The sequence below is a fragment of the Nasonia vitripennis genome, chromosome 3 (genome assembly GCF_009193385.2).
Source record: "Nasonia vitripennis strain AsymCx chromosome 3, Nvit_psr_1.1, whole genome shotgun sequence".
NCBI classification, from domain to species: Eukaryota; Metazoa; Arthropoda; class Insecta; order Hymenoptera; family Pteromalidae; genus Nasonia; species Nasonia vitripennis.
Genome location: NC_045759.1, coordinates 8164652 through 8186182, shown reverse-complemented (window position 1 = coordinate 8186182; position 21531 = coordinate 8164652). Strand labels below are relative to the sequence as shown.

Below are 21531 nucleotides of genomic sequence, written 5' to 3'. Positions count from 1 at the left end.
AATATTCGACTAAAAATAACTAGTACTAGTTAATCAGAATAAGTTGATATTTTGTAGTTTAATTACATCAAGACAGTAAAAACACCGATATGAAACTTGAATATCGAGATAAGTCGAAGCAATACAGCCAACAGAGATCGCCACCAGCGCATCAACGGAAGTGAGGAAATTCTAGCGACGCTCCGCAACATGGTTTTTCTCAGCTCCTCAACGCGGTCGCGCACACGTGTTCCGCGTGTGCTATTTGCGTCGCAACTTTATTAATTTAAACATTTTGCCAAAGGGAACGTGACAAATCATGGGTAAACCAGGTAAGATTCGTCGATTTTTTCAATTTTCATTATTTTCATTCAATTTCTATTTGTAAACATACTATTTGTTATTTTGGAGTCACGAGGCATGAGGCGCAGCCCATGCCGCGTTGGCTCCTAACCTTAATTTTTCGACTATTTGTTGATTTTAACAATGAAAAACTTGTTGATAGTGCGTAATTTTGTTGTTTTCTGAAAGCGCAATTTATTTGTTTTGTTTTGAGATAGATGTAAACAAACATTTATGTCAGTGTAAGGGTATAAACTGCAATGCGTGGTTTGTCACGTGGGTCGGTGACAATCATCGTCAATTCGTCTGTTTTTGTATTTTACTTGGTGAAATTTCATGTTTATGCGATTAGTCTTTTTGTAGAAAATCATTTTATTCGGAATTGACTTATTTTAATATTTCTCAGTTACATCTATGTAGAGAAAATAAATACAATCAGATTGAGAAGTATTAATGCAAACTATTAGAGCCAAGCTGATATACTTCATCAGGTTGGTGTCGGAAGCTTTGCAAAATCAATTTTGCTACTTGTTTAATCATGGGGTAATATAGGTATGTCGATGAGGTAGTGTACTTCTTAGCATTTCTGGGTATGCTATCTTGTTTACATGCTAAGTATTATACCGGTGAACGAGAGCATACAAACCAATATTATTACTTCAAATATTTAACCTTCGAATATGTCATTTGATTTTCTCCATTAAAATATATTTGTTCTTTCTAGGATTTTCACCTCGTGGCGGTGGAGATGGTGGAGGATTTAGAGGTCGCGGCAGAGGTGGTGGCCGTGGAGGAGATAGAGGAGGCTTTGGAGGACGTGGAGGAGGTGGCAGAGGTGGATTTGGTGGTGGTGGCAGAGGTGGATTTGGCGGTGGTGGACGTGGTGGTGGCACCCCAAGAGGTCGTGGAGGTGGCCGTGGAGGAGGTGGCCGAGGAGGTAGAGGAGGTGGTGGTGGATTCAAGGGTGGCAAAACAGTTGTCATTGAGCCCCATCGTCACGAGGGAGTGTTTATTGCCAGAGGAAAAGAAGATGCTCTGGTCACTCTGAATTTAGTACCTGGATCTGAAGTCTATGGAGAGAAGAGAATCAGTGTTGAGGTAAAATTTAATTTTATGTTCAAATTTTTTCTTAACAAACGCATACAGTAGAGCTGGTCTGAACAAACACGTTCAAATCAGTGGAACAGTTATGCAAAAGTATTTTGCAGTAGATGTGTATTAGCAAAATGAATTTCTCATATTTTGTTTATGAAGTTTGCTGCGCACAACCATTTTTTATTAAACTTCAATTTCTAATGTGATATAATGTGTCATGTTCCTAATTGCTGTATTTTTGTACAGGGACCGGAAAATGGAGAAAAGGTTGAATACAGAGTCTGGAATCCATTCAGATCGAAACTTGCAGCTGCCATTCTGGGTGGCGTGGACCAAATTCACATGCCTCCAGGCAGCAAGGTTTTGTACCTCGGCGCTGCCTCTGGTACTACTGTTTCTCATGTTGCAGATATTGTTGGACCTGTAAGTTTAGTTTTTTTTTTATTTAAAATTGCAATTAATGCCTTCGCTTTGTTCCATATGCAGGCATTAGAGCCAAGCTGGTGTACTTTATCAGTTTGGTGTCGAAGCCCTGCAAAATTAATTGATTGTTGTTTACTTTGCAAATTTTTAGTTTATCTAATCTTTACATTTAATGACAGTCATACATTGTTTTATAACTACTACACAATTTTAATATTTAGTTTTACAAACTTGGTTTATCAACAAAAACTTTATACTATTTCAGGAGGGTCTTGTATATGCCGTGGAATTTTCACATAGGTCAGGAAGAGATCTAATAAATGTAGCCAAAAAACGAACGAACATTATTCCCATTATTGAAGATGCCAGACATCCACACAAATACAGGATGTTAGTTGGTATGGTAGACACAGTTTTCGCAGATGTTGCACAGCCTGATCAAGCCAGAATCGTCGCTTTGAATTCACAATATTTCCTCAAGAATGGAGGTCATTTTGTTATTTCAATTAAGGTAACTATTCTACTCATATGGTTAATATTCGACGTATTAAGCATACAGTAGAGCTGGGTTAAGCAATTATGTTAAACTCAGTGGAACAGTTATGCAAAAGTAATCTGCAATGGGTATTCTTATATGGAATTTATTAATTTTTCTCTTATTTTCTCTAAAAGCCTGTTGCGCACATTTCTTCTATTTTGTTTAAATGTTTAAGTAAAAATAATTAAGATAGTTATTTTAAACAATATTTTTGCATTACAGGCCAGTTGTATAGACTCGACAGCGCAGCCAGAAGCTGTCTTCGCCGCGGAGGTGAAGAAGCTCGTTGCTGACAAACTGAAACCTCAAGAACAGATCACCCTGGAACCTTATGAGAGAGATCACGCCGTGGTTGTCGGCGTTTTCAGGCCGCCGGCCAAAAAGGCTGCGTAACGCTTGTGATCATATAAACCTCGAACTTAATATACTACATACATAAACTTTTTTATAAGAAAAAAAGAAAGCAGACGAGGAGTGTCCTTTTATAGTTTTGTTAGTACAACAAATGATGTAATGAAAAAAAGTAGACACTCTTGTGCTAGACCATCGTTTTTAATTAAAACTGTCGTTAGGCTAACGAAAGTCAGAGGCGTATAACTTGTGTTTTTTTTTTGTAGATTTTGTAAGAAAAAAATTATACACAAAATATTCTGTAATGAGAGATAAGGCAGTAGTTCCAATCCTATTTTTTACGAGATGTCGATTCCATAAAACAGACTACTGCATACATGTATCTAATTTTATAAATATCAGACTTATACGATTGTTATGTTGTTCGAATAAGTATTCAAAGTGAGCGAACGATCTATAGTTGCCGCGTGGCGCGCGAGTGCGTTTTTGTTATTCGCTCACACGCAAACCTTCTTTTGCATTAAGATTTTCATTTATAAAACAAATTCTTATATATTCTTTCATGAAATAAAAACTAAGTGAAAGTATTTCCATCAAAAAACCTTACTTTATTGAGTACTTTATTCCTACGTCGAAAAAAATTACCCGTACCATAATAGTATTTATTAGAATAAAAACAAATGATCGGCGTTGCAGCCGATTTCACTAGGCTGAACTTATGCTGACGGTTGTATCAAAGGAAACCAAGATGGGAACAGTCGATTTTCTAAATTTTCAAGTGTAACTAATTATCCAACTAAGTAAATTATAGTCTTCTTAAAAAGATAAAAAAAAACTCAATCTAATTAATAACAGTTCAGACAAAGTATCACAAAAATGAGTAAAAATTTCGGAGAAACTCATAAAGGTTGATAATTTTGAAACGATCTTTACTTATAAGTTATGAATATCCATCATCAATTTCTTTCACCGAACAGGTATTTCAAGCAATGATTCGATCATCCCAAACAAGTCTTGCCATTCGGAGGACACCCCGATTCGCGGCAAAGAGCTCAAAAAGGCCTCTAAGAAGAAACTTTCTCGGTAATATTCCAAACCATAAACCTAACACAGGGCATTCAATCCTCTACGTGAAAACTATATTTAGAACAACTACTAAACCTCGTCTGAGCGGTGGTGCAGACGATGGGCCCGAGGACAATGTTTCGGGCACGAACAAGGCCGTTCGGATGAACGATTCCAGTATGGGGGGTCCCCAGGATAACACCGCGGGTACGAACAAGTCCGTTCGTATGAATAACACTAGCATGGGTGGGCCCGAGGACAACACTTCCCGTTCCGGCCCTGCGGACAATTCACGATCGGACCCAGTGGATCATCATTCGCAATCCGACCCAGTGGATAATTTGCGATTTGACGGTCCTGAGGACCATCATTCACGGTCCGGTCCAGTAGATCATCAGTCGCGATCGGGTATGGAAGGACCTGTGGATTTACATGAGTCCCGGTCAGGTATGGGAGGTCCCGTGGACCTTCATGCATCAACGCCCTCTAGATCCGTAGACCATCGTGGTAGGGGGACACCTTTTAGATCAGGCTTGGAAGGGCCAGAGGATAACGTAGCGTACGAGGGGCCTGTAGACCTCTATTCTGGGCAGGCTCTTCCTAGCACTGGGTTAGTACCACGCGAAATAAATTTTTTTAGTACATTGCATGAAAAAAGTCTTTCGACGAGTTGGTTTTGTTCAGAGACCCTCGAGTTGACGAGATGCTGGACTGTTCGCTGCATAATCTGTCGGAAGCCAATCTGGCGCTGACGAGTCTCAGCGAGAACCTCGAGCACGAGCTGAAGGTATATCCGCGTCAATTTTACTTAATTGCCGCAAAATATATCAGAATCCTCAATCGAGCGAATCGTTACAAGCTGTCCCTGGTAGAGCTGATGAACCGGACGCGCAAGTGGACTAGCCTCGTCGAGAACAAGATCGAGTGGTCGCGTAAGGACATTCTGAACCTGCATCAAGAGCTAGCCAAGATCATGGCCTCTCTGAAGGAGAGCCGCCGCGAGTCGTCCATGCTGAGGGATCAGCTGACAAGCAGTGAAGCGGCCAAGTCTATGGCTGACTCTTCGATGAACGAGAAAATGGCAAGTCGCGATGAATTTTCTCCTTATTAAGATTTGACTTTGTTTTATTTTGACACATATATCGCGAATAATCTCGCGTTCGTTCGTGAAAAACGCAGCGCAACGGTCAGATGTTCGACAACACGGGACAGTTGTTGGCGGTGTCGGGCCTTCCCAGCGCGCAGAGTACCGGCCACGACCAGCAACATCAGTCGGCTGTTCCGTCGTCAGTGCGCAGCGCTCAACTCGAGCATCATCAGAGCGCCGGTTTGATCTCCCCGCGGAGTCAGAGCCGTTCGCACATCATGTCAGCCGCTCTCGCTAAGCAGACTCCCGGAAGCCTAAGTCCAGCGGAACTGGCGACCGTCCACGCAGAGGAGGAACGACTTCAGTCATGTTGCGCGGAGGTATGTATATCGACTACGTTGAACTTCAATTAAGCGATACGTTTCTGGCGCTGAATATACTTATGTGTGACTGCAGTTGGAGGCTGAGGTGCAAGAGTTGCGCAAAGAGAACGAGAGGATCGTGAAGGAGCGAGCAGAGTACGAGAACGCGATTCAACGCGCTTTGCTGAAAGGCGTCTCGTCGCTCAACGTCGAGGCGCTCAAGGTTCTGCGATGCTCGCCGATTCCAAACTGTTGCACGCCCTGTCCACCGTCCAGTACCATGTAACACTCGACATTTTTATTTTCTTTCTTGTGTTGTTGGAGCCGGGCAAACATTTGACTAAAATATTACGCATTTCAAGTGAGCCCGTAAGCAAGCCCCGGGACTGTTCGACTACACTGCACTGCGGCGGCACTAAATCTTCGAATGGTAACGAAAATAAAGCCTGCAATAACGGCAGGAGCGTTACCGCAGCCAGTAGTGGCTGCAGGAGTCACAATGGCTCAAGAGAAGCACTGTACAGCGGTAACGGAAACGGAAGGAGAGTCTGTCCAAGTGCTGGTCATCACCAAGAGCGCAAGCAGAGAAAGTCGCGTGACAACAATATGCTGCTATTGCTGCACCAAAAAGACGCCGAATGCTACGGCATACAGACTGGATCTAACTGTTGTGGTTTGTCGATTGGTGATTTTAAGATTTTTTTACACAAAGGGAAATACTTGATGAAGAACAATATTTTTCATTGCAGATAACGCTGCAAAGAAGAGTTCAGCCTACGGCAGTGACAACTGTGGGAAGCATAATTCGAAATCCAGCTATATGTGCTAATTCTGCAGGCTTTTTCAACTAACTTCTGAAACTGTATGTATTTAATATTTTTTATATATTTTTTTATGGTGATCAAAATCAAATGAAAAGGCAATTCAATTTTTTTTTTTCAAAATATAATAAAACTATATAATATATCAGAAAAATATTTTTAACATTGAAATTTTACATCCTTGGGTGCAGTGCGAAAACAATCTAGTAACACGTACGCAATCTTTAGTGAAGAAGGCATATGGTTGTCGATAGAGTTGCACATAGATATATCATCGCTGGATACATTCTTGTCGTTGTAAATATTAAAAACAAAAAGAAAGTATAGATTAACGGCAGAATAAGTAATCGCTTAAAGTCCCCACGAAATCGTTCGGTTTAACGCGTGGCATTACAATTTTTCCACGTTCAAAGGAAAATTGAACAAAACGACGATAAAAAAACCGATACAATGCGAACGGCTTACTAACAAACCTAAGAATACTAAAAGAAAACAATTACCTACTGAACAAAGAATGCATATTAAGAGATTCATTTCTGCTATGTACAATTGTTAGAGAGCGTAATAATAATAATTAATAATTATTATAAATCAACGTTCCGAACAAACGGTCGATGTTATAATAAATTAAATTGCTAAACTACTGTTATTGCAATATTCCCTTAAATACAATATGTAAGCATATAACGTAGTAGAAAACCAATCCAAAATTGGACAGAAAAATAAGCTTTATCGTTCAATTTATAAGTATATTCAAAATAGTGGTTTTCATTCAATGATCCAACGTTAAATAAGAATAAAAATGTCCGCAATAATCGCTACTACAGTTTCACGATTGGTCATTTTCTTAAACATTTCAATATAGTGGAATGTAACTAACAATTCTTTTCTACTTTCAGTGTGGATTTCAAAGTTGATATTACAAAAAAATGATCGAAAATCTTATATCATTTCATGCTTTTAAATATCATAATCTTTAATCACAAAGAGCTATCAACTTTGAATCTCATTTGAAATGTGTGCGTATATAACGTATGCAATACATAGTGCATTGGCAAGGCACAGTAAGTGGCTGAATTACTGTGCGTTTCGCCGCACTTTATAATCGATCGCGTAAACGCACACAGACGAGAACGCCTTCGTCCTTTCGCTTCTTTTTTTTCTTCTTCGTCTCCTTTTTTTCTATGTAGGTACGCGTTGGGCAACGCGCGTCACTTTATTGGAGCTTATAGTGCTACTCCAAGACATTCGATGTACGCAACGAGAAATAAATAATAAAATGTGGCCTTCTGTAAATTTTTTGTTGATTAACTTTTATACAAATTACGACTGCTTTTTTAAAAATCGTGTATACGTATAGTTTGGTACTGAGAGATATTACTTTAGTACATGGAAATTGGTTGTAAAGTCATTGTAGCAATATCAAATATAAATCTATATATGAATGTATATCTATAGGTATACAAAAGGCCATAAAATATTAAGTCTCGCTTACGCTTGATTTTGGTACGCTTTCAAACAGAAGCCTTCACTAAACTTTATCACCTGTTTACTTTTTTCGTTTTTATTATAAAAAAAAAAACTCGAGTATAAATCGAGCTCACATTGTAGATTAAGTAACAGACGTCAAAAGCTGTTTTTGTATCCTTTCTTTTTGCTCACTGTTTATAACATTTTGCTTCTTAGTATAGGAGTTGCATATAGACATTGAATTCTCGTTAAAAGCGATAGTTCACTTTTTATACGCACATTGTATACATTCATATATTCATATACACATTGTATATATTCATCAATATGCAACGTGAAACAATGTTGTTTTCATTGTATGTACATATTCTATACCAATTTTCTCGTTCGAATGAGACCGCAGTCTCATATAATTATGAGGCTAATCATTCATCGCTATTCACCGATAATAGATAATTTTGGAAATCAGAAGTAATATAATAGGCGCCAGAATTTTCACAATGTCTCAAACGTCATAATATACGACATAAGCAATTAACCGGCGTAATCGAGTTGTTGAAACGAGCATACAATTTGGCATCTAATATACATATACGCAAGTTACGTAATATTTGTATATTTTATGAAATTTGTTTGCTTGTGTACTTAATATATTAGATTTACTCTGGAAGCATATATAAATAAATACATGTTAAATCTGCATGTATATGCCAATTGGTTTAAACATGTACTTTTTTAAATTTTGCTTATGGATTTTTTGTTCAACTATATATATATATATATATCTTTCAAAATTTGCATAACATGCATTGTTAAAATATCATAAATCTCTCTTCACTAGACGCATGGCTGAAACGCCTGGCGAAGGAATTGTCTCTCACACAATACAACTGTGTTTTTATACAATAGGGGAAAGTCGTGCAGTACGGAATACCATAAAAATTTTAGTTATATTTTGTACGTTATAAAATAAAAAAATATTTGTTCCTTGGCGCGTAACTATGAAATAAAACAAAAGTCGATCGATCGACCAATCCAAATTAATTACTGATAAAAACAGACAGATAGCGTTGATTGCGCTGAACGACACTCCCCTATGTATTTTCTATATACTCTTTTTTATACAATTAATTTTATAAAAATATCATTTATTTATAATATATAATTATTTGGATTATTGTGTCGTCAGCGGCACAACTTTCAGCGAAACGCAGCATTGAAAATAATCAAATTTATCTAAAATATAAACTAATGCGATTGCTTCCCTTTGTTCAATTCAATTTCTAAACAATTTGTGCCGCCGACCGATTTCGAGTCCTTCTTTTTTTATATTTACACCAATTAACTTTTGTTCTGCGCGAATATAATATAAAGTTTGAAAAATTAATCTTAAAAGTTGATTCAAAGAAAAACCTAAAACGTAATGTCAACTATTTCCACTAATAATTATAGCGAAGGATTCGGCAGTATTGTCTCGAGTCAAAAAGCAGCCAAGAGTTTTGATGATTCTTCATCAGTTAATAATTTGCCTCGTCTTTCACACACATACTCCGGAGCTTTCACGCGTGTTGTTCCCTATTCATTCTTCATCGCATTCTACTCACAATAATCAGTAAACCTTTTACTTCGCACGCACGAGGTTGAGGAACTCCTCGCGGGTCTTGGGATCGTCGCGGAAAACGCCGAGCATAGTCGAGGTGATCGTCTTGCTGTTGATCTTCTGTACGCCTCGCATGACCATGCACATGTGCCTAAAAATTGTTTGGTTTAGTTTTTGAAATCAATCTTACATCCGATTGGTAAATAAAGTGCACACGCTGTCGTTTACTAGCACAAGGCCTTTTATACGCGTGTTCTCGTTTTCTCCGTCTCTCTCGCCTGCGGTGCGTTTAGAGCAAAAAAAAAAAAAAAAAAAAAAAAAAAAAAAAAATGAAAACGCCGCAGGAAAAAGGGTAGTTACTCAGCGCCTCGCGGCGATACGTAAGCGAATTCCGGCCGCTGCGGGGATTCCCAGCGCTTCTACTCAAAGGGTATATACACCGATCGCTATGTATAGGTTGATTGCTTTAGAGGGCATTATACCGCGGCGCGATTAGGTTTGTTGGGCTGTGAAAGTGAGCTGATCGAATTAGAGTGTCGATTTTACGGCGGTGCGGCTTGTGACCTAAAAGTTTCGTAGATTTTAATCGCGCGTGTTGCACACGTGTACAGGCGGTGCCGTTGCTTTTACTTGTTTTTGAAATGTAAGAATTATTTCTCATTTCAAAAGTACTTACACTCCTTCGACGACCACGGCAACACCAGCCGGCGCGATAGCTTTGGTCACAGCCTCGGCGATCTGCTTCGTCAGACGTTCCTGTACCTGCACTCGTCTGCTGTATATCTCGACGATTCTGCCTCAGACGAGGTGAAAATTTAAGCATTGTCTTTTACTATTTTTAATCGTCGAATAACTTCTAGATACTAACCTTGCAAGTTTGCTCAGTCCCAGGATCTTCTTGCAGGGCAAGTAGCCGATGGAGACCTTACCGTAGAACGGCACGAGGTGGTGCTCGCACATGGAAAACATCTCGATGTCCTTCACGAGGACCATCTCGTCATGATCCTCGTCGAATATGGCGTCGTTCAAGACATCTGGAAAAAATCGATATGGAATGTCTCTAGAGTAAATGAAAAAAGCTATTCATCTGTATTACTAATACGATAATAGATAAATCATTATACGGGACTGTTGAGTCTTTACGCTTAATACTAAGAAGCAGAGAGATTTAACGGGAGCTAAAAAAGATGAGTCGTCTTTTTTTGAGATTCAAAGAACGACGTCGTTCTATTTGATAATTGAAGAAAGGGACTTGCTGACGCAGGGAGGCAACAGGTACTACGTACTGCACTTCTGCTGCTTTTATTTTGCCCTATTGGAAGGTTTCGTATCCCGTTACGTGCAATAACGCAAAAAGGAAACGTTCGAATAAGTGCCCTTTCAATCATTTGCTACTGCGAAAACGAATGCAAATAACAAATTGTAAAATTTTTCGTTGACAATCGAAGAAATCCTCCCTCGTGAAAACCGAAACAAAATCCGTGCAGAAAGAAGAAGAAAAAAAAAATGAATCCACGTCTCACACGTTATTCGTCGAGAAGCGAGGGTCGCGTGGGCGCGACTCTGTCGCCCCGTGATTTACTCGATATTGACCTACTTAGAGCAGCTGCAGCGTGAGAGGGAGGCTGCCAGGCGTTACCAGGGCAACCTTAACGAGACGGAGCCGCGCCACCTTCGCAATGACCGAGCAGCTGCATGCGCAGCGCTTAACCGGTTAAACTCCTGTGACTCTGCAGCAGTGTGCATACGTAACCCGACTGGATATATAGCGTCGCTTATCTGGGATACGCTAAGCTATATATGCTCTTATCTGGAGGATGATGAAGTTTTGATGGAAAGATCGGAACTTTTCCATGTGACGCGAGGGTATATAATATAATATACGACAAAGAGTGTACAATCGCGAGTTTTTTTTATTTTCGAACGATTGTACGCTATCTCGCAGCGGATAATTTTCCCATCGTCGGAAATGTAAAAGACTCGGCTTCAAGAGCACTTATTTACCCTGCAGCTCGTCTACAATTTTCGCCCTTTCTTCATCGTAGATCACCGAGACGAAGCGCCGCGAGAAAAAGATTTAAGTAGGTCTCGAGGTAGAGAGCTTTCTCGTATAAGCAGGAATAAAGCTCGATCTTCTTTCTCTCTCTGGCGCGCGTATACGCTTTCCGCAGACTCTCGAGAAGCTCGATAGGAAGGATGGATGAATTAGCCCGGAGAATCTCATTGGAATTCGCTGGGGAGTGTGTACTCGAGTCGTGCCGAGGAGTGGAGAGAGAGAGAGAGAGAGAGAGAGAGAGAGAGAGGAGTTGAATAAGGCATGAAATGACTATCAGCCCTACAGCAGCCGGTGGCTTGTGTAGCACCGATAAAAACACGTCTTGGGTGTTGTATTGTTGGCTTTTGGGCGCAAAGTAGCCGGTCATGATGCAGGGCTTTACGCATTGAGGGTGACGTTAACGGAGGTGGATTATTTTAGATATAAAACTAATGTATACTTATATAAATGTATGAGATAGTCTGAAGATTGTATATTGGATGTATGAATTCTTCAAGTACACACTGTACTTTAATCGAAACTCACCCTCGAGACTCTGATCGTAGCCCTTGGTGAAGAACAGCATAGCCTTGGCAGCCCTCTCGGGCGTCTTGAGCAGACCCTGTCTCTCGGTGTTCTCGCCGAGCGCCTGCAACAGGAGCTTGTAACTGTGGGACATCTGGGGCAGCAGAGCCTCGCGGGTCGGTGGCCTATGGTCCAGTTCCATGTCGTGATGGAACGTGCACTTCTCGTGACCTGAAGACACGCGAAGACAAACGTATTGAAACTTTATTGCAACTTGTCCTTATCCAGATAAACTATATACAGTCGAGCTTTAATCGCGATGAGCGTTGGGGAGAGCTATTGTGAAATAAGGAGAGGGTGACATTGTTTCGTGTGTAATCAATCTGTGTACACTGAGTCAGCTGAATCGATTATATTATTATAATATGGGAATGTAGATTATCCCTCGATTCGACACACGAGTGCCTTTGTGCAAAGTGAAGTGACGGAGCCATATGACTTGATATTTACTGTCGGCGAACGAGCGACACGTGCGGATTGTTCGGAGGAGGCACTCTTGTCATTGATCGCGAGCGATTTTACTAAATTACACGTGCCCATCAGTCGTTCGCGCGTCGACAAAAATTGCCACTTGGTTCGATTGGAAGTTATATCCGATGGCAATTAACGCCATACGTCGATGTGGTTTGGAAAGATTGACATTATATTCCTGGTATTGAATTCGAAGAGGAGAAAAAAGCGATGATTTAATTTGTGATGATGATTAAGCATTTTCGGGTCTGTGACAAAATCAAAAGATAAGACCCGACTATGCAGATTTTCGAATGATGTTAATAAAAATCGAATATGCATCGATTTTTTGCAAAGTCTAAGTAGTCGTACCGCATGACAGACTACACCCCCCGTCGACTGAGTGACAACGCACCTGAACCGCGTAAAAAGCCTCTTTAGAATCAAAATGAGCGTATCACCGTGATAAAGCTGCGATCGCACCTATCGGGCAATTCTAATCAAATCGACCATATTTTATGTGTCGCAAGCAGGTTCGCATGAATATTCAGAACGATCAGGTGGACGTCGTAAATTTGCCGGGATTTCTATGAAATACTTTAGTCAATAAAGCGCACTTGATGCAGTTATATGATAATTTCGATTGAACTATTTATGTCACTGATAATACGTAACGGAAAATAATCGTTTAACAAACCACATAAGTTTTGCTCACTTGCGTAACTTTACAAACTGTGAATCATGCAGAGCTTTTATGGGACAGTTTTTTACAATTATAAAACTAGCGGTGACTTTCATTGTTTAAATGAATTAAAACTTTCGAATTCAGTGTTTCAATCGTGATCAATTTGAACGAAAGATTTTGAAATGTGTTTTCAAAATATACAGAAGCTCTCAATAAGCATACAAATTGATAAGCGTTCATAACGAGATTTTAATTCATTCGCGTTTCCATCTCGTTTTTATTATCCAATAATTTCTAGATCCTAACAACCAAAAAACCGACATTGACGTTGATTCTGATTTACATTGTTCAACATCGCTCTCGCCTCAAAACTGCACAGCTAAAAAAAAACCCTAACGGCTCGAGGAAAGACTTCTCTCGAAAAATCTTCATCCCGTTCCAAAAAAAAAAAAAAAAGAAACACCTCTCATTTCGGCGCTGTATAGAGCGCGCACACAAAAAAAACGCAGCATTGTTACAGTTATTTCGTACAATACATGTACTCGAGAGCGCGCGTGCGCTTGATACGCATACGGCCTGTAATAGAGGCCGGCGTAACTGTATCCGAGTTATTCTCACGCTTTTTCGGCGTTTCACTTCCATTCTTTTACACAGCCGTGCGCGCGAGCCGCTTTATCATCGCGCATAGATCGCCCGACGCGATTAACCCAGAAAACGTATGAGCGAGAGATCTTTTTTCTTCACGGATTTGGCGCGTGGAGCTTGAAAATTCGGTGGTTTTGAAAAAACAAAAAAAAATCAAAGTTATCGCGTTATCATAACACTTGTAGTTTTGCAATTCTAATTTTTCTGAAATCGTTTATAGGCACAACCTGGCGTAGTGGATGTCCTGGGTGTTCTGGGAGTCTCTTCGTCGACGCTTCCAGCCGCGGCGTTTTCGCCCCAGGAGACGTTGCGCAACGGACAGGGACAGGACTTCTTCGACTCCGAGCTGCTCTTGCTCTCCTCCTGGTTTCGCACTACTCCGTTCATCTTCGATATAGCTTGTCGATTGTTATTGTACTATACACACCCTCTATTGCTCTGCTGGCGTGCAACTGTGGAACGCGTTTGTTTGTAATGATCGTTGGTCGCGTACACAGGAATTTATTGTTTTTATGCTTAATAATCGTGAAAAAACAATAATTCCTGCGTACGGAAACTCTTCACTGTGCGTAGCTCGACCTGTGTGTGTGTGTGTGTGTGTGTAGAATCGTTTAAGAGATTTCGACTCTACAAAGCTTTTGCAATCGATAAACCAGCTGTGCAACTACTGATCGATCGATTTGACAACTAGTCAACGACGTCTGTTTGTCAAAGCGTATATATGGAAAAAACGAAACCAACTTCTCGTATACAATCACCGCAGTCGCGACCTGTTGCAGCAATATATATCTAGTGGCCCGCGAGCGCGCGACAGATCAAATCTCCTTCCTCGCGAGCAGCCTTGGACGAATTTCTGCTGATCGCGACCGTGAAAAATTACGTGCGTCCCGCGATATTGTAAGGACTTTCGAAAAGCGTCATTGACCGCTGCGCGCTATTACACTTCTCGCGATAATATACGCGTGTAAGTATACGGGATTCCCCGCAGTGATCTCTTCCTTGGAATAACACGCGAATGACGCTGCTGAGGCTCGATTCGGAAAATAAAAGTTTGCGATTATACTTTACCCTCTTGTTTTTTTACGAACGAATTAAAATTCCAAAAATTCAGGTACAGGTGTATAAAGGAAACGAACACGATATCTCTCAAAAACGATTCCACCTACACACACGCGAGGTTTTAGAAAAAAAAAAAAAAACAAAAAAACAGCAGTAGAGTACAGACCTGTCGAGGGCGGAGAACGAAAGGTTTACAAGTGAGAGACGAGAGTTTAAAAAGACGCGAGCGGTCAAGCGCGTTGTCGCTCGCCGGAGTGACGCGCTGCGACTGAGGCTAGAGAGGCTGGACTCGAGCGCGCCTAGTAGAGGTGGAGCTGGCGTGTGTTGTACTATATGTGTGTATGCATGTATCTGTCTCTCGCTCCTGTTCCGTGCATGCGCTCCGCGCGGAGAGGTGGCTCGAAAAATCTATGCTGCGATCGGGGGGAGGAGGAAGTGGTGCCGCTGGAGAAAAGAAACGATGCTTTGCTGAAAGGGTGTATTTATACGTATAGGTGTTATATATTGCGGGATTTGGACCGAGGGTTGGATTTTGCCATTTTCGAGGGGGATCGATGTGAAATGCTTTTGAAAGTGTAGTTCGATCTGTGTAATACCTAAATTTTACCAGGATTCAGATACATTTTTTCTCGATCATTTCATTACCATATTTCTCGGCTAATTATCATTGCTGATTCTTTAACGTTCTATTCTCGATCCATCCGATAAAAAGATCCTTATATTCGATTAACACTTACATTAGACCGAAATAAAAATGTCCAATCTTCTACTACCATCGCCGCGATGTCTTACAAGACAACCCGTAATCTAGCACATATAGATCTAAACGTCCTTTTATCACATAAAAGAATGATCAGGTTGCATCAATGTACGCAGCAAATTAGCAGGTAGAAGACCTCACGTAAGAAAAGCGTTAATTACAAAATAAACGCGTATCCATTGAATCTGAAAAACGGGTGACAACATTCCCGAGTAATAGAACCTTAATATCATACTCCTCTCTCTCTCTCTCTCTCTCTATCGCATACTTATCGCCTCTATATCATTGGAAGAGCTTTGATCAGCTAATTACACGTGTTCCAAAGAGAAAAGGAGAAAAAAAAACCTGGAATATCTGAGTATTTTGAAAACAGGCATACACGCACAATACGTAACATCCCGCGCGCGAGTACTGTACACTTCACTCAAAGAAGAAGAGGCAGAAAAAAATAATAAAATTTATTCTCACTTATACAACGACTCTCTGCGCTCTCCAAGATATCGCAACGGACAACAAATTCATCAGTCCATAAACGTTACCTAATAACCCGCGTCGCCGCTGCCAGAGAGATGCACCGATCCTATTAATTGAGCGCGAAGAGAATAATGCAGCCAATCGACATAAAATCCTCGCGACTTGCGCAAGCCTTAGTCCGAAGAAAAGAAGACGAGGTTATCGCGTTTTGCTCCGATCCATGGGGAGAGCTTTTTCTCAGCCTTGGAGTCTATATCCCAGATATTGTGCTGGTGTGTACGCGTGATCGTTGAATTCGTCCAGTTGCATCAGTGCGAATCTATCGGTCTGATGGCTGACCGCGAGAATTTTCGCGGATGATATCGATTACATTACACCGCCGCGATTATATGATGAAAGCCTAGCGGAGGATTTCGTCAGATATAGGGGATATACTGCACGCGCGTGTACTCATTGTTATTCTAAAAAAGGATCAAGGAGTTCGCGTCGAGTTTCACGGGTTTTACACTCGCTCGTTAAACATTTTATGGAGATGCGCGTCGCCGGTTAGCTCTTGGAAGAAGGTATTGAGCGCTGATTTATCAGGAGTTGATTAATGGACGATTAATGAAAGACGTTTTCTTTTTTTTTTGCGTCATGTGTCTTCGGCTTCGAGGGAGATCCGTGATAACGAAGGTGATATGCTCGTAAACGATTCGATGCATATAATATGAAGAGAGAAAAAAACGAGAGTGTGCACTTTTTACTCGAGCTCCGAACAACCGTTTCTCACAGCTGCACAATATAATGCCACACTTTGTCTACTTATACGAAGAGACGCGTCGCGAGGAACGTTGAACTCGTCGCGAGGATTTTCCTTTCGGTTTCGGAATCTCGACACATATGTGAGTCAGACGCATAAGTATGTAATTGACCGACGCGAATAAGCAGATCTTCGAAATCGCCCGCGTCATCGACTCGACGTGTGGAGGAAAGGTCGGTGGGTAATTTGTGGAATATACTCGATGGAAAGCTTGGAGATTGCGCCTTCTGACGCGATTTTCTCAAAACTGGATCGCGAGTTTATAAAAGAGTTTACCTGGTACGTTGGATCGCGGAAGATCGTTTCTGAAAATTTCTCGACTTTATAATTGTAGGCGATTTGCGGTCGAGCAAAAAAGTTCTGTATTAATTAAGAACAGAAGGTATATATATATAGCGAGTAACCTAAAAAAACTAAGCGATCCGCTCCACAACGATCGTCTATACCCAAAAGATCAATAACACGAGCGCGCGCTGCACGTTCTCGCTTTCGTGAGCTCGCGGTCTGGAAATTGAAAATGGAAACTGTCCGCTCGAGCGCACATCGCCTCGATCGCTTTTACTTTTTTTCCTTCATACACTCGATTTTCACTGTGCGTAGGCGTATACACACCGATCGGAAGTGGAAAAAATCGGTACGTGGGCTGGACCGTTAATCGGTAGAATAAATACTCACGGGAAAATGTGGAAAAGCTCGTCGGACACCTGCTCAACAATGAGTGTGCGTGGATACCGAGGGCGCAGGAGAGCAGAGCGAAGCTTTTACCACTTAAACGTCGAAAGTCCGACTGAACCGCGCAACTGTAGGAAAGCTGCGTCGATCTCCCTCGCAAGCGTTTATAAAATATGCAAAAATAGCCGAGAAGCGTGATTATACAGACAAGCGCGCGTCCTTCAATCGTATACGTGCTAATCCTTGCAATTACAGTAGCTGGGCAAAGAGAAAAAATCACAGTTCTGTCTTCGTCGAGCTTTCAACGCGGGAAAGTTTGCATTTTCGAACGCTTCGGCGGTCTGGCTTTCAAGGCAAGGATTTAGCTTTTCGACGCGACGCTGTTATAATCCGATTAATATTAAAAAAGGCAGCTTACTCGATCGGCAGGTTCGACAGTACACGAGTTAAGAAAAAAAAAAAATCGAACGATGGCGTTCCGTCACATTTGCAGCGCGCGTGAACAGCTGCAATCGCTCTCGAAGAATGTCAAGTTCATTTTTTCGATTCGCGGCTCGGAAAAAAGTCGTGGAAAAGGAGGGAGAAAAAACACGCACGGGCAGAGCGGACACAGTGAGAGAAGGAAAAAGGCGCGTATAAAGAGCGAGCGACCCAATTCGAAGTGCCGCACGTTTATACACGCCTTTTTCCTTGCGGCTCGCGCGCTTTTACTGACTTTTTCTCGTCCGAATATAATTGTGAAATAAAGATCACGACAGATTTTGATCTTGCGCGTCAAAAGTTAGCCGCTTTCAAAACGAATTCTAGTCGTATTTATATACTACATACACTTAGCTTCTATATAACGACGTAAGAGACGCCATTCGCACACTTCGTTCGGATTACTCTTATCTATATAATCCGTACAAAAAAGTCGCGATAATACAACACATCCGAAGCTATATCGTCCGCCCATTTTAATTCAATTTCCTCGTGGAATTATCAGTTAAAAAAAAAAAACCCGCTAATGTATATAGGCTTGCGGACGATAAAGAAACGAAATATTGTGATCGTCGCGTGCAAGCACTATAGACGTTTCTCAATATTTACGTACAATATGAGCTTATCAGGGGAAACCATGGCACTACACATATCCCCGATAACTCCTCCTCTCTCGATGCATCCGTACACTGCTCATCTCGAAGTATCATTTCTCCGGCTATATACTCTATACATTCGACAAGCTTGTTTTTACACACTTTTTCGACGGCGGTTTGTTTGCCTCCGGCGCAGTGACGAAACTCCGGAGCGCGATACCGATTCAGGGGGGGCTTGAACCATTGCGACAAAGCTTTTCGTGAGAATTAATAATTTCAGCAAAGCATATCGAAGCGACTCTCGTTACGTTACATGTCCTACCCGCCGAGTCTTCGTAAACATAAATGCTAATGGATTCTTCTCGAGGGCAAAAATAACACACGTGTCGCACTCGTATATATGTATAATTGCACGACATATGTATCGCGACTACTTACATAAACTCGCCGTTACAGAATAGAGGGAGAGAATATGCGGGGAAAAAAGTTGATTCCGATAATGATTTATCGAATCCAAGGCGTGCAAAAGGTCGCGAGCGCGCGTGCAAAGAGCCATGATAATTACGCGTGCGGTTGCCATACCTGATTATTATGCATGCACGTAACGCTGCAGCACGTAAGATATTTTTGTTGTGCATAGGTGGCTTGAGGGGGAAAAAAATCGCTTTTCGAGCGTGTAGTGTATTCGGTACTCGTATAGCCGTAATGAGAATGGAAGAGGCGTCGATGAGCTTTTAATCGTCCGGTCTGGTATGCAAATTTATTGTTACGCGTCTCTAGTGCTGATGGTATTCAATTTTAATGGAGATTTTATTAGGATTATACAAGCGTTTAAAAGAGCTTCTGTTTACAATATAACGACTCGACTTATCGTTGGTCTCGTCGCTATCAGAAAAAGAAGCTTCGAATCGGCTCGATCGCTCTATTAATTATTGATTAATCCTATGAGAATTCGAATCTTTTCTGAAGCTCGAAAATATCCAAACTTTTTCTTCGCCAAACGATTCCGCTCCGCTGAAAACAAGACCAGAGAGCGCAGCCGACCCGTTGACAGCAAAAAAGAGCGCACGAGCTGACTCGATCATCTCGCCCCCCTTCTTTGGACTCTCCGCACAAAAAAAGCATATCCCGCTGCTCGTAAAGAGAAGAGAAAGAGAAGTTCGAACTCTCGATCGGGCAAAAATCTCGCACGGTCATCGCGTTGCCTATACGAGTGTCTAGATCCAGCACGGAAAGAGCCGCCGATCCTATTTCGATCTCATCGATCGATCGGCGCGAGTATAAGTATATAGAGAAAGAAGAAGAGAGTATCACGTGTCTTCTCGCCGACACTCAATATCATTTGTTTCTATCGGCTTTCATTGCCGCTGATGCTCTTATTCTATAACGATCTTTTGCGCGCGAGAGAGGCGGTTGGAGCTCTCGCGGTTGGGAGGAAAAATTAGCGGCGATATGCGAACCTAATGCTTGAAATTTATACGTGTATTTTGTGTGTTAGTTGTGAAGAGCGCAACTGGGGTGTGACGTGTGGTTTTGTTTTTGTTGGGGTGAAATTTGAAGGGAACAACGACGGCGCTTGCGTCATGAAGGTTTCGAAAGTGAGTGATGCGATTAATCGAGTACGTCTTCGAGGCTTGTTTTGAGCTATTGTGCGAGTGCTTCGAAGTCGCGGGTCGTCGTAGACAAAGCCGACGGCGAGAGGGGATTATCCTCCGTGATTTGCGTTATGACCGGTATGACTTTTGCATTGCTGGATAAGCTCGATGTATTTTTATTGAAAATTCGTACGCCATGTAGCAGGGATGAACTGATAAATCATACAGAGTGTAACGAGTAAACAAGTATCGAAAACTGTACACCTCACACGCGTAACCCAATCCGTTCGCATCTTTCTCGCCGTAGTGTCTTACCTTACCCTTAACCGATCTACTCTCTCGAGCGCACAGAGATTTTTATATACGCTTTGCCTTACCGGGACTTAATCTACTTAATCATTCAGCGACACGATCTTCCACTTGTCGACGTATACGAGTAATAAAATATCTCGTATATTCGTTACGCCGCTAAGCCGCAGAGTGCGAGAGGGAGAGCTTTCGATCGAGTATTGAAAATCGATAATCACGACGTAATACCGTCGTACAAGCCATTGAAATCGCACACTGAGCTACTTAAGACTTTTTAGTGTCGCAGGGAGTAATTGCAAAAAAGCAACGATATCGAAGTATAAATTACCTGAACGACAGTTGCCATTCTGACATCCGTTCTCGGCTCCGTTCTGCTGTCCGTTTTCGCTCTTCTCGGTCTTCATGATATCTCTTTCTCTTGATACGACGGTTTAGAAGTCCACGATATCAAACTCACTGCTCTGCAGTCTGCGAACGTCGCCTCTCGTCAAAGGCGCACTGCAGCGACTAGCAACAGTAGTTCTCCACTTACAAGCGCAAGCTCTCCGCCACGACAGTGAGAAAGATAGAGAGAGAGAGAGAGAGAGAGAGAGAGAGAGAGAGAGAGAGAGAGAGAGAGAGAGAGAGAGAGACTACGAGTGGGGCGTTAGTATACGTATGTAGGAAGAAAAGTATCTGGCCGTCTCGAGCGGAAGACGATCACTGCCCGGCTTGATTCGTCCTGCGGCCGCGGCTACCGCCAATTTTATACACAAGTGACGGAAGCTCTTGCGCATGGCCCGTGTGGCTTACATCCCCTCTACCACTTTCTTCTTCTTCTTCTTCTTCTTCTTCTTGGCAGCCGATGGTGCAGTATTGTAATGACGATGATAAAAAGCTCGATGTGGCGTGCCGTGTCAAGCCCGACTGTTACTACTGGTGCAGCAGGGTGAGGCGTGTATATAGTTGACGAAAATCTGGTCCCCACTCGTCTACGTGTTATATAACGATGTTGATGATGGTCATCGGAGCGAAGGTGAAGGTCGCTCCATTACCTATACACTGTGTAATGCGTGCCTTTTTCCAATCGGCCGCAGGAGATTGTCGACTTTTTGGAAGACCTTTGCCGTTGCAGTTGAGACCTCGACGCTAAAATGGAAAGTTAAACTTCGATTATATAATGCGAGATCAGATTCGCGGTTTTTGTTTTTCGGGATCATTTTGTTACAATGTTAAAGCCGACCTTTTTTACGAGTGTACAATGTGCATAGA

At 41.7% G+C, this 21531-nt stretch overlaps 3 protein-coding genes across 11 annotated transcripts; 2 read left to right on the top strand and 1 right to left on the bottom strand.

The window, feature by feature from the left end:
- Positions 1-159: 159 nt before the first annotated feature.
- Positions 160-3334, top strand: LOC100117537 (rRNA 2'-O-methyltransferase fibrillarin). The gene is made up of 5 exons (XM_001605673.5): positions 160-311; positions 1046-1419; positions 1663-1839; positions 2105-2350; positions 2600-3334. The coding sequence occupies exons 1-5, from the start codon at positions 299-301 to the stop codon at positions 2768-2770; spliced, it is 981 nt and encodes a 326-aa protein (XP_001605723.1). The 5' UTR covers positions 160-298; the 3' UTR covers positions 2771-3334.
- Positions 3335-3431: 97 nt separating this feature from the next.
- Positions 3432-14732, top strand: LOC100679789. Of its 6 annotated transcripts, none has more exons than XR_004227110.2 (11): positions 3432-3635; positions 3706-3811; positions 3876-4403; positions 4478-4580; positions 4653-4874; positions 4973-5260; positions 5337-5524; positions 5605-5915; positions 5992-6104; positions 9803-9940; positions 10038-10261. XR_004227110.2 is itself a non-coding variant. In XM_031926308.2 (10 exons), exons 1-9 carry the CDS (start codon positions 3605-3607, stop codon positions 6069-6071), a joined length of 1857 nt encoding a protein of 618 aa, XP_031782168.1. In that variant the 5' UTR covers positions 3432-3604; the 3' UTR covers positions 6072-6104; positions 13754-14732. The 6 variants fall into 6 exon arrangements, 4 of the variants coding, with proteins under 4 accessions (XP_031782168.1, XP_008213481.1, XP_008213479.1 ...); XR_004227109.2 differs by having other exon boundaries at positions 10019-10261; XM_031926308.2 differs by lacking the exons at positions 9803-9940; positions 10038-10261 and adding an exon at positions 13754-14732.
- On the bottom strand, positions 6175-21401 carry LOC100121765 (GTP cyclohydrolase 1). Of its 4 annotated transcripts, none has more exons than XM_032598625.1 (6): positions 20609-20789; positions 13761-13985; positions 11715-11924; positions 10002-10167; positions 9810-9926; positions 6175-9284 (listed from the first exon to the last, which is right to left on the bottom strand). In XM_032598625.1, exons 2-6 carry the CDS (start codon positions 13918-13920, stop codon positions 9155-9157), a joined length of 783 nt encoding a protein of 260 aa, XP_032454516.1. In that variant the 5' UTR covers positions 13921-13985; positions 20609-20789; the 3' UTR covers positions 6175-9154. The 4 variants fall into 4 exon arrangements, with proteins under 4 accessions (XP_032454516.1, XP_032454517.1, XP_008213476.1 ...); XM_032598626.1 differs by lacking the exon at positions 20609-20789 and adding an exon at positions 14602-20534; XM_008215254.4 differs by lacking the exon at positions 20609-20789 and adding an exon at positions 14759-20533.
- Between the last annotated feature and the right edge of the window lie 130 nt (positions 21402-21531).

Coding starts and splice junctions, on each gene's coding strand:
- LOC100117537 (XM_001605673.5), top strand. Junction 1,420..1,662: donor AGAAGAGAATCAGTGTTGAG/GTAAAATTTAAT, acceptor ATTTTTGTACAG/GGACCGGAAAATGGAGAAAA. Junction 2,351..2,599: donor ATTTTGTTATTTCAATTAAG/GTAACTATTCTA, acceptor TTTGCATTACAG/GCCAGTTGTATAGACTCGAC.
- LOC100679789 (XM_031926308.2), top strand. CDS start 3,605: ATGAGTAAAAATTTCGGAGAAACTCATAAAG. Junction 4,581..4,652: donor ACCTCGAGCACGAGCTGAAG/GTATATCCGCGT, acceptor AATCGTTACAAG/CTGTCCCTGGTAGAGCTGAT. Junction 4,875..4,972: donor CTTCGATGAACGAGAAAATG/GCAAGTCGCGAT, acceptor TGAAAAACGCAG/CGCAACGGTCAGATGTTCGA.
- LOC100121765 (XM_032598625.1), bottom strand. CDS start 13,920: ATGAACGGAGTAGTGCGAAACCAGGAGGAGAGCAAGAGCAGCTCGGAG. Junction 11,925..13,760: donor CAGGACATCCACTACGCCAG/GTTGTGCCTATA, acceptor GCGTGTCTTCAG/GTCACGAGAAGTGCACGTTC. Junction 10,168..11,714: donor CTACGATCAGAGTCTCGAGG/GTGAGTTTCGAT, acceptor GATTTTTTCCAG/ATGTCTTGAACGACGCCATA.